Raw genomic sequence first — 18,410 nt, forward strand, 5'->3', positions numbered from 1 at the left:
TAACCACACATTGATGTTTGTCTCCCTCTCTTTCTCCTTCCCTTCTCTCTCTCTAATAATAAATAAATAAAATCTTTTTAAAAAATCTTGAATAAAAAAAGAAAGGTGACAGATTTAAAAATATATATGAACAGTAAAATGACAACAAATTCACAATTGTCAACAACTGAACCTGAAAAACAAAAACAAACTAAGCAAACAACTAGAACAGGAACAGAGTCACAGAAATGGAGATCACATGGAGGGTTATCAGCGGGGAGAGGGAGGAGGGAATCAGGGAAAGGTACAGGGAATAAGAAGCATAATTGGTAGGTACAGAATAGACAGGGGGAGGGTAAGAATAGTATAGGAAATGGAGAAGCCAAAGAACTTATACGTACGACCCATGGATATGAACTAAGGGGCAGGAATGCAGGTGGGAGGGGGTGTGCAGGGCAGAGGGGAATAAAGGGGAGAAAAATGGGACAACTGTAATAGCATAATCAATAAAATATACTTCTAAAAATTATATTAATAATCATTTTGACTTTCTAAAGCACATTAAAATATAATTGTCTCAACGTATTTGAAAATAATTCACCAACTTATTTTTATATCTCAAAAAAATGTGGAAGAAATAATCAGGCGAAGAAATTAAAATTGTATGTAATAACTAGGGCTAGAACTCAAGTGCTGCCTGTGTTCCCCGAGCCCATTCTAGTGACAAGAACACAAAATACTCACACAGAGAGGGGACTGGAGGTTGCCAGAGGGGAGGTGGTTTGGGGCCCTTGGTGAAAGAGGTGAAGAAATTAAGAACTACAAATTGGTAGTTACAAAACAGTCCCAGGGATGTAAAGTACAGCACAGGGAATATAATCAGCAATACTGTGATAACTATGTATTATGGTGCAAGTTACGCACTGGAAATATTGAGCGGAACACTATGTAAAGTATGATTGTCTAACCACTAAGCTGTACACCTGGAACCAATACAAAATCAAAATGAAAGGAAAAGAAAAAACACAAGAGACTCAAAATAATGTGGTGCTCTATAATGATTTTGATGAAAATATGACTGCAGGTCAAATTATATTTTTAAAAATACACCCACTATATATATAGTAAAAATTTGATGTAGTTAGCTTACGGTACGGATGTCAGTCATATCCTATCACTGTCATCTTTTCTTTCTGTAAGGTTTCCTAAAAAACGATGCCAGGTAAGAAGGGAGGGACAGGGCAGGGGAGCGCAACAGGGAAAAAGGTGGGACAACTGTAAGTGAGCAACAATAAAAAATAAGGAGTCAACAATCCATGGTATAGGTGAAAATAACCTACACGCCACCTCAAGCCTCAGCCTACTCTTATGACCAGTTCCCAGAGAACAGTCTCCCTCATTCTTAGCATAAACTTCAAGTTCATCTCCATTATCTTAAGCCATCTATGGTACCAACAGGCTGCTTTTATCCTTCCCATTCCTATCTTCTTGGCATACTAGTGTTTTGATAAGTGTGTGCCAGAAACTTTGTGAGGGCACTACCCTTAAATCCTGCCAAAGCCTGACAAACAGAACTCGCTGATCATTTACTTTTTAAAAAGGAGACTGACAGTGACCGGGGGGAGGGGGAGGGAAATAAGGGTGGAAAGAAGGGGAAGGCACTAGTCGAAGAACATGTATGAGTGACCCATGGACATGGACAACAGGGTGGGAACTGACTGTGGGAGCAGGGGTGGGCTGGGCGGAGGAGGGCAAAGGGGGAAAAATTGGGACAACTATAATAGAATAACAAAAAAAGATGTTTCTTTAAAGGAAACCTGTTGTAAAACCTATGTTAAACTACTTAGCTCCTTTGGTATATTTTAAGTAATTCAACTTATAAAAATGTGATTGATAAAAATTTCAGGTATATTGCACTTGCGTGAAGTATTCTAAATTAAGCCAAGTATAGCCCTTATAACTGCGTAAGTCTGTTCTGTCAACCACGATCTACATTCATTACCATCCCGCACCAGTTTCAGATGTACAACAAAGTGGAAGCATAGTTCTTTACAGAGTTTGATCAATCTTTGAGCTCTAAAGTCTTTTACGTAAATAAGTTATTTGAATAAATAGTTTCTTAGAGATATATGTGCCTACGAGTACTGTAATCTTAATGACCATCTTTGTATTTATTTCATTAATGGCAAATATAAGTTCCACAATAGTTAAACTAATCATGGAGGTACGTATCCAAGCAACCAGAAATAACCCTGTACTAAGAAAAATATTTGGTGAATTCATTTGATATATTTTACTCTGTGATCCCCTGATATTCATAGCACCTTATGTAGCATCTCCAAAAGAATACATTTTTACATGAAATTATGTAAATGGAAATAAATGAGCATTTACTGTGTGTCAGAATCTGTGCTGTGCCCAGGTATTGAGTAAAAGACAGAGTTTGTGCATATAGCTGATACATTTTTGCACGATTCCCTTGATATCTCCATAGTCAACACAACAGTACAAACTTTAGCACAGTACTGAGCATACAGTCTGTGCTAAATATATACTTACTTGACTGATATTAAAACACCAAAATTCATTAAAAACTAATAATTTTAGTTGATTCCACTCTTGCCCACTGCTCCCACCCTTATATTGTGGGATTAGCAGAGAGTTATATGTCCCAAAGCCAAAAAAAAAAAAAAAATCCATATTCTTGATGAAGATACAAAGGAAAATGGGAAGAGAGCGTGCTCTTATGTTATATTATAAGACATTTTTCTGTCACTGGCAACATGTAATAAAAATAAACAATACATGTTAAAGGAGTGAATACATTTAGTATGCTGGCTTTTAAAGTCAGAGAATGTTTAAACTGCCAAAGTACCATAGAGTATGTATTAACTAAACTTTATGATACTATTCTTGAAGTTACATTTTTTTGGTTATATTACCTGAGCCAGAAACAACTTTCTTCATATTTATGCACCATGTGGGATTCTACTCCAAAGTTGTAACAGAGAACAAGAAGATAGTTGACCTGCAACGAAAAAAACCATATATCAGATTCATGATTTCCTTAACATTAAAATATCTATAGAGCCCTGACTGGTGTGGCTTCGTGGGTTGGATGTTGTCCTGCAAACTGAAAATAGCTGGTTCAACTCCTGGTCAGGGTACATGCGGGGGCTGCAGGCCAGGTCCCCGGTTGGGGGCACATGTGAGTGGCAACCGATCAATGTTTCTCTCACACATCAATGTTTCTTCCCCTCTCTTTCTCCTTCCCTTCCTCACTCTCTAAAAATAAATAAATAAAATCTTTTAAAAAATGTCTATAGAGATCATACTGGGCTTCTGGCAAAGACGGCGGCAAAGGTAAATGCAGTACTTGCATCCTTCTACAACCATATCAAAATTACAATTTACCTGCAGAACAACCATCATGCAGAATCACCTGAAATCTAGCTGAACAGAAGTCCTGCACGAAAGAAGCCACACTGAAACTGGTGGGTGGGGCGGTCATGAATAGGCTGGTCCCACAGCCACGTGTGACAGTTAAAAATTGGTAGAAATATCTTGGCTGCTGAGGCCCTCCTAGAGGAGGGAGGCATCCCAGCCCCACTGCAGGCCCCCGTGACCAGCGTCCCAATGCCAGGAAGAGAACTCCCCATATCTTCTGGCTGTGAAAACCAGTGGGGATTCCTTTGCTTATTCCTCCCCCCAAAGAGCCAGCAGGCAGGCACACTACCTGCATCTCCATCAAGCTGGCTAACACTGTTCACACAGCCCTAGTGATTCCCTGACATCTCGCCCCACTCAACTTCCAGGCCCTCCCAAGCCATTTCCAGTGGCTGTTCCATACAAACAGCCTGTATTGGCTCATGCTGCAGACTTTCCTAACATCTCTCAAAGGTCCAAAACCCCAAACAACAGCATCTGGCCTCAGTGTCACCCATACTTCTTGCTAAGCAGCCCCAAGCCCAGCACTAGTGGCACCCAGCTTTGGTTCGCAGCTTGGCTTCTCCTGGGCACCTCCAAGTCCAGCACAAGCGGCAGCCTTCTGCATATCACTCTGTAGATCATGCCAGGTTGCTCCAGGCAGGGCACAGGTGGCGGCTGATCTTGGTCTGCACCACCTGAGAGATGCCAGAGCCAGCACGCCTGGTAGACAGTTTCAGACCATGCCAGAGAACCACCAAACCACCCCATCAGCGACACAATCAAGGGAAAAACTCAGTGTGCACCAGAGTCTCACTGAAGGATCCTGCTCCCTGGGGTCAACACCTGCACAGCAGCTGCAGTCAGGGCCAGTCCTTGCAACTGACTGATGGTGGGGGGCAAATCCCTCCTATTGACATGCCAATGGTAATTAAGGCTCAACTACAAGAGGAGTATGCACGTAGCCCACATGGAGAAATGCACCTGGAATGCCGGTTTGGATGACTAAGGAGTCTGTGCCACTGGGCCCTACAGGACACCTACTATATATATGGCCACTCTGTCAAGACTGGGAGAAATAGCAGCTCCACCTAATACATAGAAACAAGCACATGGACGCTGCCAACATGAGAAGACAAAGAAACACATCCCAAATAAAATAACACAACAAAACTCCAGAAAAAGAACTAAATGAAATGGAGACAAGAAATCTACCAGATGCAGAGTTCAAAACACTAGTTATAAGGATGCTCAGTGAACTTAAGGGAAGAGTAGAGGAACTTAGAACTGTAACAAAGAGACAGAAGATATAAAAATGGAGATAGAAAACATAAAAAAGTCAGAAATAAAGAATACAATAACTGAAATGAAGAATACATTACAGGGAATCAACAGTAGGGTAGATGAGCAGAGGATCAAATCAGCAATTTGGAAACTAAGGAAGCAGAAAACACCCCAGCACAACAGCAAAAAGAAAAAAGAACCTAAAAACTGAGGATAGTTTAAGGAGCCTCTGGGAAAGCTTCAAGAATACCAACGTTTGTATCATGGCGGTGCCAAAAGGCGAAGAGAAAGAGCAAGAAATTGAAAACTTATTTGAGAAAAAAAATAATGAAAAATTTCCCCAACCTGGTGAAGGAAATAGACATGCAAGTCCAGGAAGCTCAGAGAGTCCCAAACAAGCTGGACCCAAAGAGGCCTACACCAATACACGTCATAATTAAAATGCCAAAAGTTAAAAGACAAAGAGAGAATCTTAAAAGCAGCAAGAGAAATGCAGTTAGTTACCTACCAGGGCGTGCCCATAAGACTGTCAGCTGATTTCTCAACAGAAACTTTGCAGGCTAGAAGGGACTGGCAGGAAGTATTCAAAGTGATGAAAAGCAGGGACCTACAGCCAAGATGGCTCTACCCAGCAAAGCTATCATTTAAAACAGAAGGATAAAGAACTGCCCAGACAAGAAAAAGCTAAAGGAATTTATCGCCACCAAACCAGTATTACAATAAATGTGAAAGGATCATCTTTAAGAAGAAGGAAAAAAGAATAAAAATATGAATAATAAGCCCTAGCCAGGTGGTTCAGTTTGTTGAAGCATCATCCCATACACCAAAAGGTTGTGGGTTTGATCCCCAGTCAGGGCACATACCTAGGTTGCAGGATTGATCCCTGGTCAGGATGCATACAGAAGGCATCTAATTGGTGTTTCTCTCTCACATCAATGTTTTTTTTCTCTCTCTCTCCTGCCTTCCCTTTCTCCCTGCCTCCCCTCTCTCTCTCTCTCACCTTTCCTGTCTTTCGAAAATCAATAAACATATCCTCAGGTGAGGATTTAAAAATATATGAATAATAAAATGGTAATAAATACATTATCAATCAAGAAAAATTACTTGAGAGGCAACTGGATTAAATGCTCCAATCAAAAGACAAACAGCAAGTGAATGGATAAGAAAACAAGACCCTCACATATGCAGTCTACAGGAGACTCACTTCAGATCCAAAGACACAGACTGAAAGTGAAGGCATGGGAAAAGATATTCATGAAAACGAAAAAGAAGCTGGGGTAGCAATAATACTCATACCAGACAAAACAGACTTTAAAATATAAGCTATAACAAGAGACAATGAAGGCCCCAGCAATTCCACTTGTGGGCATTTATCTGAAGAGAACCCGAAAGCACTATATGGAAAACACATATGCATCCCTATGTTCATTGCAGCACTGTTTACAATAGCCAAGATATGGAAGCAACCAAAGTGTCCACCCATAGATGAATGGATAAAGAAGTAGTGTACTGGGGAACATGACTCAGTCATAAAAAAGAACGAAATCTTGCCATCTGCAACAACATGGATGGACCTAGAGGGTATTTTGCTGAGTGAAATAAGTCAGACAGAGGAAGACAAATGCCATATAATTTCACTTATATGTGGAATCAAAAAACAACATATACAAACAAGCAGACCAGAAACTGATTCATAAATACAGAGAACATTTTGACAGTTGCCAGATGGGAGCAGGCTTGGGGGGGTGGGGAGAAATAGGTGAAAGGATTGAGAAGTACAGATTGGCAGTTACAGAATAGTCATGGGGATGTCAAGTACGGCATAGGGAATACAGTCAGTAATATTGTAATAACTATATATGGTGTCAGATGGGTACTAGATTTACCAGGGTGATTGCCTCGTAAGTTATATAAATGTCTAATCACCGGGTTGTACTCCTGAAACTAATATAATATTGTGCATCAACTGTAATGGAAAAATAAAAAAAATTAATTAAAAAAGATGAGATCATACGGGATTAGGGTGGCCCCAAGTCCCATTACTGGTGTCTTTATTAATAAAGCCATGTGACATGACATCTACAAAGCATCTGGTAAAGAAAAGAGAAGCCAAAAAAAAGTCACACGGAGACACTCAGACACACAGGGGAGATCGCCTTGTAAAGACGGAGGCAGAGATTGGAGTGACGCATCTGCAAACCAAGGAATGCCAAAGATTGCCCGGATGCTGGAAGAGGCAAAGAATAATTCTTTCCTAGAGCCATTAGAGGGTGCGTGGCCCTGAGGACACCTTGACTTCAGCCTGCAAGCCTCCAGAACTGAGAGAGAATAAATGTCTATTTTTTTAAGCAGAAAGAAATCCAGTATGGCTACATAATTAGTGTGCCCAATTATAATGGCAGTTCAGTCTTTAAGACCTACTTCAAGTGCTCTGTACATCACAATAACCCATTCTTCCTTATCAAACTGTCTCAATTTATTTAAAGAGGAGCTACAAAATATTCAGGATGGGACATTAGTTATGTATGAAAAAGTAATATGATATATTACTAATACACTGAAAGGTCCTTTAATAACAGGAACTGGAAAAATCTAATCATTTCCCAGCAAAAGGACAGGCTAAAATGCTTCTTAGGTTGTCAGATTCCGAATCTGACAACCTAAGAAAAAGGCTTTAGATTAGTGAGTATATTCAAAGCCAAAAAAGTTCACCTTGAGAGGAAAAAATGATTTTTTCCCCAAATTAAGACAACTTCAAAAAATTCTAAAGCTCTGAAATGTGTCTGAACGACTTCTTTAGTCATAACACTTATTTAAAAAGAATTAGTTTAATGGACCCTCTTTAACAACAAAATTTTCTTTACATAAATTACCATTGAGATAAAACTAGGAATAAGCATGAGAATGATGCCACAGGGAAATACTCTTTAATGAGTTAATCAGTATCTCAGTCTCTGCCTCGATGCCGTATCTTCCAGAGTTTTCATCTGTCAAAATACTGGCAAATGGTATAAGAGAAAAAAAATTTAATTCTAATAATTTATCCAAATATCCCCTTCAGGAACCATCTATCCAGAATCTGATCACACCCATATAAAGGAGTCCTTTGTAAGTGTTACCTCAGTGAGACCACAGAAGCAGATTGCCACTTAGGATTCGGAATTCTGAGGCCAGTTATTCATGACTAATATGTAAAGACCTGTCTTACTTCAAAAAAAGGTTCCCCTTTGAACTACGATACACTCAGACGTCCAGTATGTATAACTGAGCACATCAGACCTATGGTATATTTAAATCTAAAATAAAGGACAGTCTTGGTAATGTATGTCTGCCAAAAATCCAGAAGTACTTAAACGCATTCTTGGCATTTCAGTGGAAAGAGCTTAACTCATTATATGCCCCAGAACCCATAGGTTCACACAGGGACACACCAATTATGTAGTTATACTGGAATTATGCAGCCACCACCCACTTGCTGCAGAGAGGCCTGCAACTAATTGTACAGAGGAAAATGGAAAATAAAGCTTTTGATGAACATTTAAGTGTACTGCATTTTTATTCAATTTCCTCACTATTTGTCTCTGCCCTCAGAATCCCTGCAAGTGTACTTACCTTCAATGCTACTTCCTAGGGTAGAAAACGATACACAATAATAAACTTATGAGAACCTACAAAATCCTAAAATACGTTTCAAGAGACCCACGACGTATTTTTAATGTAATGACAAAAATAATCTTTTGACTACCAATACTCCCCACTCACTCATTCATTTATACATTCAATAATAAATATTTACTAAGCATTTTCTAACTATTAGGCATCAGAGATACATCAGTAAACAAAACAAAACTCTGTCCTCGTGAAACATCTCTAATGGGGTATGAAGTAACTAAGATTCATAAAAATACCTCTTTCAAAAATATGCTCCTAGTCTTCTATAGAGTGCTAACATCTCATTTTGCGAGCAATATACAATGGAAATAAAAATACAAAGGTAGATCTCTAAGTCTACTGTATATTGGTTTTTACTAATGCATTATGGGATCCCTGGGACCCATGGGATCTCTAGAACCTCCCACTACTGCTGCATCTCCAAGCCCAGAAATTTCAGCTCCAACTGAATGCCTACTTTGCAATGTCAAAATGAGATTATACAGAAGATTGATCATTAACTTTCCACTCTGTTACAAGGCTTTTTATTTTTAATTAACTAGATAACTTCATTTTCAGCAAATTATTTTGTAAATTGGGTTTTTAAAATTCAGTAAAAACCAACCTGCTATTATTTTTCCAGTCCCAAACTCTAAACTATTTTTTGTGTGATTTTGTTGTCTTTTAAGCATTTATAGGTTCAATTATAATAGTGTAGTAATAATTGAATGATAATTGCCTGGCTTTCTCCCGTAATGGCTTTAAGACATTTACCTTCTAATCCCTCCATTATTCAGCCTTCTCTAATTCTCAGATTGTCTCAGTAATAATCAACAATAGGCCACTAGTTATTTCTCCTGATACTCTAAAATACAATTTTCAAAACACTTTATTTGCCTCTGAACAGTAAGCATTACCTCTGCCTTCAAGTCACACCTTACAGTAATTCCTAATCTAGTCTTGGGACAGGAAGGAGGTCTCAGGGAAAAAAAAGAGCTGGTTTAACTTAACTAATTAATTCCTTTTAAAACACAGTGTTAGGCCCTGGCCGGGCAGCTCGGTTGGTTCGAGTGCCGTCCCATACGCCAAGGCTGCAGATCTGATCCCTGGTCAGGGCACATACAAGAAGCAACCAATGAATGCATAAGTGGGTAGAACAACAAAATCCATGTCTCTCCCTCTCTCTGTAAAAAAACCCCACTTCTTAGCTTTTCTCCAACCTTTACCTGATCATTTCCTTTCATTATCAGATTTCCTGTCCTAGATTTTCAGGTCCCTTGTCTAAACCTTAAGCACATAAAAAAAAAAAAGAACAAAGAAAACACCCTAAATACTTTCACTGACCTTTAGAATTAAAATGCCTTTGCTAACAGTTTAGTCCTATCAACCAAATAAAATAACTATTAACTCTCTGGACTTAAAGGTCTTTCCCTAGTAGCCCCACCTTGATGAAGGCATAATTACTCTTCTGTTGTATATTCTATGTTCTCTAATGCATCTCTTTCTTCTCTCTGTACATTTCTTTTTCCCTTCATCAGCTCTAACACTGCACAAGATATGAGAAGTTTTCTTTCCCTACACACCATCTAAGACTCTCCTGTCATATCTTTCAATACACAATTCAACGTCTATTAACTCTACAAAGCATATGAAAATCGTTCTCTGGTGCTCGCTTCGGCAGCACATATACTAAAATTGGAACGATACAGAGAAGATTAGCATGGCCCCTGCGCAAGGATGACACGCAAATTCGTGAAGCGTTCCATATTTTTAAATTAAAAAAAAAAAAAAAAGAATGCAAGACATTCCAAAAAAAGAAAATCGTTCTCTGTCCTCTAGTAATTTATGATGTGAAATAGCGACAGAGTGAAAAGAGACAGTAAAAACACACAAGTGCAAACAATCTAAGAAATCATACAGATAAAATTATTAGAATTAGTAAGAGAACTCAGAAAAGTTACTGGATATGAAATAAGCATTTATGAGAACGGCATCCTTATACATCAACGACAAAAAAATTGAAAAATATAATCTTTAAGCCCTGGCTGGGTGGCTCAGTTGGTTGGAGCACCATCCTGTGCACTAAAAAGGTTGCGAGTTCGATCCCCAGTCAGGACATATACCTAGGCTGTGGGTTTTTATATATGTTAAAAATATATATAATCTTTTGACTTAAAAATATCTGTACTGAAGGAGATGTTTTTTATTGATTTTAGAGAGAGAGGAAAGGAGAAAGAGAGAGAAAGAAATATCACTCGGTTGCCTCCCACATGTGCCCCAACTGGGGACATGTGGTCTATAGGAGCTACTATAAAGGACACAAGGACAAAATCAAGGGGGAGGGTAGAGATGGGGGAGGGAGGTGGGTTCAGCTGGGGTGGGGTGGAGGGATGGGGAGAAAAGGCATACAACTGTAATTGAATAACAATAAAAATTTTAAAAAAAGAATACAGCAGAAATAAATGAAATAAGGGGGAAGGAGTATAAGGGGAGTAAATAGTAATGAAAATAATACAATAAAGATTTGTGAAAAAAAAAGAAATAACCCATATTTATTTTTAAACACCCTTTCTAATATAAGAAGGACCCCCCCCAAAACCGGAATTGTCTTCTAGAGGGTGGGCCCCTTGTAGTACAGGCTTCCCCAACTAGGTGAGTGTTCTAGGGACCCATTTGTATCAGTGTACCAACTGGTGGTGTTGTGAGAGGCTGTGTTCGGCTTCAGTGAATTTTTTGGAAGACTCAACACGTTTGCCCACTTCATGATGGGTGATTTACAAGCACACCTGCCCACACTGCTGAGTGTTCAGCAGTTTTTTCCCCAAAACAACATGACCCCCATGTCCCACCCTCCCTATTCACCCAGTCTTGACCCAAGCAACTTTTTTTGGCTCCCCAGATGAAAAAAGTCCTCAGAGGGAAACATTTTGCCGATGTGGAAGAGGTGAAACAAAAAACAGCAGAAGCACTAAAAGGCATCAAAATTGATGAGTTCAAAAACTGTTTTGAGCAGAGGAAAAAATGTCTCAATAGGTGTATTGCATCAGATGGAGAGTACTTTGAAGGTGACTGAAGTTTAAACATGTAAGAATGAATATACAACTTTTTATAAATAAATTCCAGTTTTGCGGGGGTCCTCTCTTATACAACAAATGAAGCAAAATATTTCAAAGATCAGCTAAATAGAACTGATTTCAATATAATCTCTAAAGGGTTGCACAAAATAGCGATAATGCTTCCTAAAAGTTGGCATATTTTCAAACTCTTCAAGAATAAATGCAGAAACTTCACTCACCATTTGAGGGACTCTCATCAACATATCTTTACAACGCAGTATACATGCAGACGCTCTTGGAAAATCCCCTTGAATAATTGCCTGGGAAAGTGAAAAATGTCAATAATTAGTTCAAATGAAATAACAAGCTATTTGTCTACCAGTCAATTTTAACATATTTTAACTGTTATTTAAAAGTCTTAATTTGTTTTCTAATTCTTTAGTCTAGGTAAACATAATAACTGGCTCAAAATACAGAGAAATAAGAGGCAAGAATCTTGGGGAACACGAAATTGACACTGAATGACTGGAAGTCATTTACTTTTTGTGGAAATGTCAAAATTGGTGTACAACTCTCTATTATGATGATACAGTGCCACGTCTAACAGATACTTCCTGGGATTGAATAGGTCTTCTATTTAGAGGAATTTTTAATGTTAAATAGCAGTCTTTTGTCCTACAACAGGCTCACGATAACCTCACAGTCTAAATTAAATTGCTCTGAATGTCTGCTATTACCAGAGAGGCAGTTTAGTACAACCTAATCTTGCAGCCCGAAGAGTTACTCTGATATTTATTATGCATAGCCTTGAACCTTGTGCTCTCATGGCTTCAATTTCCTCATCTATAAAATGAGGACACCGTACTAGCTTCTCTCTAAATTCTTTCAACATTTTTGTAATTTTCAGTGCACTAGTCTTGCACCTCTTCTGTGAAATGTATTTGTAAGTATAATTTCTAAATAAAAAATTATCCCTATTTTCAAATGACATGATCTTGTATATAAAATATTCCAAGAAGTCCACAAAACTCGAATAAAAAAGTTTAACCATGTTACAGGGTACAATATACAAAAATCTATTGGATGTCTATCCACTAGCGATGAGTAAACCAAAAAATGATATTAAGAACTTAATTCCACTTAAATTAGCATCAAAAAACCCCCAAAATAATTGGGAATAAATTTAACAAAAGAACTGTTAGGGCTTGTACACAGACAAAAAACTGTTGGAAGAAATTAAAGAAGACCTAAATAAATGGAAACACATTCCACGTGCACAAATCAGAAGACTTAATACTCTTAAGATGGCAATACTTCCTAAGTTGTACTACAGATTCAATACAATTGCCATCAAAATTCTAGATGGCTTTTCTTGCAGAAATTGATTTGCTGATCTTAAAATTCACGTGGAAATTCAAGGGACATAGAATAGGCAAAACCATTTTGAAAAGAACAAGGATGCAGGGCTCATACTTTCCTATTTCAAAACTCACTACAAAGCTAGAGTAATCAAACTTGCGGTACTAACACATAGATCAATAGAACAGAATAGAGAGCCCAGAAATAAACCCACACCTTTAGAGTCAATATTTGACAGAGGAAGCAAGCACATACAATGGGCTAAAGATAGTTTATTCAATAAATGGTGATGGGAAAATTGGACAGATACGTGCAGAAAAATGAAACTAGACCACCTTCTTACACCACAGACAAGAATAACTTCAAAATGGATTAAAGACTTAAATATTAGACCCCAAACCACAAAAATCCTAGAAGAAAACACAGGCAGTAAAATCTCGGACATTGCTTGTAGCAATATTTATCTGATAGATCTCCCCAGGCAAAGTAACAAAAGAAAAAACAAACAAATGGGACTACGTCAAACTAAAAAGGTCTTGCACAGCAAAGGAGACCAACAAAATAAAAAGACAACCCACTGAGTGGGAGAACATATTCACCAATACATCTGATAAAGGGTTAATACCCAAAATTCATAAAGAACTTACAAAACTCAACACCAAAAATAACAAACAACCTAATTTTAAAATGGGCAGAGGACCTGATTACGTACTTCTCCAAAGAGGACATACAGATGGCCAGTAGATACATGAAAAAATGCTCCATGTCACTGTGTGGAATTCACATAGTGGAATTCACAATAGGAAATTTTATGTCCACACAAAAAATCCTATGTGCAAATGTTCATGCCAACTCTATTTGCAATAGGCAAAAACTTCAAACAACCCCAATTCTTTCAACAGTGAATGGCTAAACAAACTGTGGGAAATCTATACCACTATAGAATATTACTTACAAATAAAGAACAAACTATTGATATGCAAAACTTGGGTGACTGTGAAAGGAACTATGCCACGTTAAAAAGGCTAATACCAAAAGGTTACATACATTACATTTATATAACATTCCGAAGCGACAAAATTTAGAGGTGGAGAATAGGCTGTTGGTTGCCTGGTATTGGGGCTGGGGGATGTGTGTAACTACAATGGGAAGGCACAAGGGATCTTTTTGGCGGGGGAACTGTTCTGTATCTGATGGTGGTGGTTACATGAATCTATCCAGGTGATAAAAGTGCATAGAACTATAAAAACACACATAAGGTCGTGTAAAACTGGTGAAATATGAAAAAGGTTTAGGGATTGTACCGATGTCAATTTACTAGTTTGACAATGCACTATATTTATACAAGATGTTACCACTGAGGAGAACCGGGCAACAGGTACACCAGAATTCTCTTTACTATTTTTGCAACTTCCTGTGAATCTCAGTTTTTCAGACCGAAAAGTTGTTAAAAATCACATTAGTTAATATCACCGTTGCTTTTATCATAAAAGTTTAAGTATCTAGATGCTGTCGAGTTCATGGGGGAGGTACGAGTTTTCCCAAGTTCTAATTGTTACTTAAAAATTAAATTTTATTGCTGACAAGAAATACTGTCAGTGCTTTCCTTGACGTCACATTCTCACTTCATTCATTTTTATGAAAATGTCTGCTAGATACCCAAGTCTGAATGGACAAATTTACCTGTCATTCTTTCCAGTAAAAATGGTATTCTGTGAAAACAGAAGTAGGTAATTCAGCTCACAAGTCAAACAATCACATAGGGGCCTTTCCTGAAGACGGCCGTCGGACTTTGCTATGCCGAAGTGCTCTCTTCCCTTTTCTTTATGTAGAATATTAAAACAATATGTACTCAAATGTCAACATTTTAATAAAATCAATTACTTTTACTAAATCACAAAGGGCATTTTTAAGTTAAAACTGGTGTTCTTTTTACTGTAAGTGTGTAGCGGTGAAGAACACAATGACTACTAGGAGAGGGTGTGCCACTGTCCTGGTTCATGTTAAAAGTGCCAGAAGTTTTACCTACCATTGCTTTTGCACCCCCAGTACAAATGCCAACATAGCACAAAAAAAAAAAGGCAAATAATGTCTTAGAATTATTAGGAAAATAGTTTTGACCTCACAGTGACAACATGAATGGACCAGGAGAACACTAATTTCTTCAATTGCTTCACCATCACTGAGCCTTTAAACTCCTACAGGCTGTCTTCCAATTTTATCTTGCTACTAAAACTGATTTGTATGGCCACTATCATCTTCATAAATGCCAGTTCCAATAGCCCTTTCTTGCACCTCATTTTCCTTTATTTCTCTGAAACACTGGCCACCGCTGATCATCCCATTTTCCTTGAAATGTTTTTCTCTTCTCACTGTTCTAGTCCTCCTTCGTCTCTCATATGTCATCTTGTCCTTCTTGTTTGCTCTACTTTTTACTATACCCTCCCCAACGTGTAACTGCAGAATGAATCAGCTTTCCTATTATCCTCCCTTTCCTGCCTCCAAGGACAGAGTGATTCAGACCTTCTCCCGGAGTGTAAATGCTTACTTGCTTCCGTTACAATTTCTTCCACATCTACTCCCTTCCTTCCCATTGTTATTGCTACTGCTGTAGTCCAGGCTCTCATTACTTCACGCTTATACCATGCCTCCAATCTGTTCACTTTTTCCACCCATCCTAAGCACTACAGCCAGATTACTCTTCGATTTGTGCCACCTTACCTTTCCCCAAAACCTTCAACCACCCCAAGGCCTTTAGGAAAACAGAAAAGTATTTTTTTTTCCAAGAGGTATATTTGAGCTTCTCAACTTGGCCCAACTTATTTCTCCAAACTTAGTCCTTGTACAAATGCCTTCCTTCAAATAAACTGGTCATTCAACATTCCTTAAGTAAGACATGCATACTCCTGCCTATACAACTTTGCTCCTGCTCAAGCCCTTGCTCTGCCTGGAATACCCCGTGCCCCTTCTCTACTTTTCTGAATCTGTTCCTTCCTCCAAAGTCCAAATCATGTCCTAATCATTTTTATGTGTCTTCCCCTACCAAACCAGTCCACAATAATCTCCTTCCCTTTTCTATACTCTTATAGCACTTGTCTAAAGCAGTGCCTCCCAATATTTCATATCTTGTACGCTGCTATCACTCTTTTTGGGGGGGTGGGGACCAGGATGTTACAGAGACATAATAGGAGAGCAGATTCTGCCCTGGTTGGTGTGGCTCAGTAGATTGAGCGCTGGCCTGTGAACCACACAGTTGCCACTTAGATTCCCAGTCAGAGCACATGCCTGGGTTGTGGGCCAGGTCCCCAGTGGGGGGCGTGCGAGAGGCAACCACACATTGATGTTTCTCTCCCTCGCTTTTTCCTTCCCTTCCCCTCTCTCTAAAAATAAATACATAAAATCTTTTTTAAAAAATTAAAAATATTGAAGGAATTAAACAAAACCTAAATAAATTAGAAGCCATCCCATATTCATAAATCAAAATACTTAACATTTTTATGATAGGAAAACTCTTCAAACTGACCAATAGATTCAGCACTATTCCTATCAATATTCCAGCTGGCTTCTTCGCATAAATTGACAGGCTTATCCTAAAATTCATTCAGAAATGTAAGTGACCCAAAATAGTCAAAATAATCATGAAAGCTCTGGCTGATGTGGTTCAGTGGATTGAGTGCCAGCCTGTAAACCGAAAGGTCGTCAGTTTGATTCCTAGTCAGGATATGTGCCTGGGTTGCAGGCCAGGTTGGTCGCATGTGAGAAGCAACCAATTGATGTTTCTCTCCCTCTCTCTCCCACTCTCTTCCCTCTTTCTAAAAGTAAGTAAATAAATAAAATTCAAAAATCAATAGTGCAAAAAAATAATCATGAAAAATAACAAAGTTGGAGAACTCACACTCTCTGATTTCAAAACTTACTACACAGCTACTAAAATCAACATGTGAAGTACTGGCATAAGATCAAAATGGAATAGAATCAAGAGTCAAGATAAACTTACATTTAGGATAAATTGATTTTTGACAAGGGTACCAAGGCCATTCAATGGGAAAAGAATGGTCTTTTCAATAAATGGTGCTGAGACAACTGGATAACCACAAGCAAAAGAATGAAGTGGGACCCCCACCTCACACCATACCTGAAGATTATCTTGAAATTGATCATAGACCTATAAATGTAAGTGCTGAAACTATAAAATTCTCAGATATGGAGAAACTGGAGCCTTCGTATACTACTGGTGGAAGAGTAAAATGGTACAGCCACTGTGGAAAACAGTCGTAAAGTTTCATAAAAAGTTAAACACAGAGTTATTGTGTTATTCAGCAATTCTACTCCTGGGTATGTATCTAAGAGAGCAACGAAAACATATATACACAAAAATTTGAAGGAATTTTTGAACGTACATGAATGTTCACAGTAGAGTTATTCACAATCGCTCAAAATTGAAAACAACCCAAATGTTCATCAGTGGATGAATAGGTAAACAAAACGTAGTATAACCATATAGTGGAACATTATTTGGTAATAAGAAGATGAAATACTGATAAATGTTACAACATGGATTAACCTTGGAAACATGCTAAGTGGAAGAAGCTAATCACAAAAGAGTACTTATTGTATGATTTCATTTATATGAAATGTCCAGAAGAGGTAAATCTATAGAGACAGAAATTAGATTAGTGATTGCAGGACTGGTAATAGATAGGGGGGTGCATTTTGGGGTAACAAAAACCCTTCAATCTTAGATTGTGACAAAGACTGCATAATTCTGCGAAAATACCAAATCCATTCAATTGTACATTCTGAATGTGTGAATTGTATAGTATATGAATTGTATCTCAATAAATACGTTAAAAATAAAATGACAGGATTATACTAGATGATATTTAAGGTCTCTTTCATTTCTAGAATTACATAATTACAGAGCACAAACTCATCCTGGCTCATATTTTGTCAACTGAAAATGCACACCTAACTGATGGTAACGAAAGGAGGGAACCAGAAGCCAAACAGATGGTAAAGTACAACTTTGCACACTGATACCGGCAGACTTTAGTATTTTTTTTATTAATTTTTGTTGTTCAATTACAGTTGTGTGCCTTTTCTCCCCATCCCTCCACCCCACCCCAGTTGAACCCCCCCTCCCTTCCCCACCTCGACCCTCCCCCTTGATTTGGTCCATGTGTCCTTTATAGTAGCTCCTGTAATCCCCTCTCCTCACTGTCCCCACTCCACTCCCCCCTGGCTATTGTTAGATTGTTCTTAACTTCAATGTCTCTGGTTATATTTTGTTTGCTTTTTTCTTCTGTTGATTATGTTCCAGTTAAAGTATTTTTTAAAGATTTTAATTATTTCTTAGAGTGAGACAAAAGGAGGTAGAAAGGAAGAGAAACGTCGATGTGCTAGAGTAACACGGATCAGTTGCCTCTCGCATGCCAGCGACTAGGGACCTGGCCCGCAACCCAGGCACATGCCCAGAACCAGGAATCAAACCTTTCGGTTTGCAGTCCGGCACTCACTCACTGAGCCACACTGGCCAGGGTGATAGCAGCAGACTTTTCAAAAACATCAGCAAAAAAACCCCAGAACAATCACAAATGAGAAGGCTCTTATTAGGCACATATTTTAGGCACACTCTGGATGTAAAAGAGTCACAGA

At 38.4% G+C, this 18,410-nt stretch overlaps 1 protein-coding gene and 1 non-coding gene across 2 annotated transcripts in view; one reads left to right on the top strand and one right to left on the bottom strand.

Annotated features, from left to right (window-relative positions):
* The window catches only part of TEX11 (testis expressed 11), a 124,791-nt gene that overhangs the window by 73,230 nt on the left and 33,151 nt on the right, over positions 1–18,410 (bottom strand). Inside the window, exons 11-12 of the mRNA XM_053917416.1 lie at positions 11,636–11,716; positions 2,922–3,007 (exon numbers count right to left, since the gene is read on the bottom strand). Of these exons, the coding sequence (XP_053773391.1) occupies positions 2,922–3,007; positions 11,636–11,716 (167 nt within the window). The remainder of the gene's footprint in view (positions 1–2,921; positions 3,008–11,635; positions 11,717–18,410) is intronic.
* On the top strand, positions 10,006–10,112 carry LOC112300131 (U6 spliceosomal RNA). Its single transcript, XR_002974355.1, has one exon. It is a non-coding gene; the product is annotated as a U6 spliceosomal RNA (small nuclear RNA).

The sequence above is a fragment of the Desmodus rotundus genome, chromosome X (genome assembly GCF_022682495.2).
Source record: "Desmodus rotundus isolate HL8 chromosome X, HLdesRot8A.1, whole genome shotgun sequence".
Taxonomy (NCBI): domain Eukaryota; kingdom Metazoa; phylum Chordata; class Mammalia; order Chiroptera; family Phyllostomidae; genus Desmodus; species Desmodus rotundus.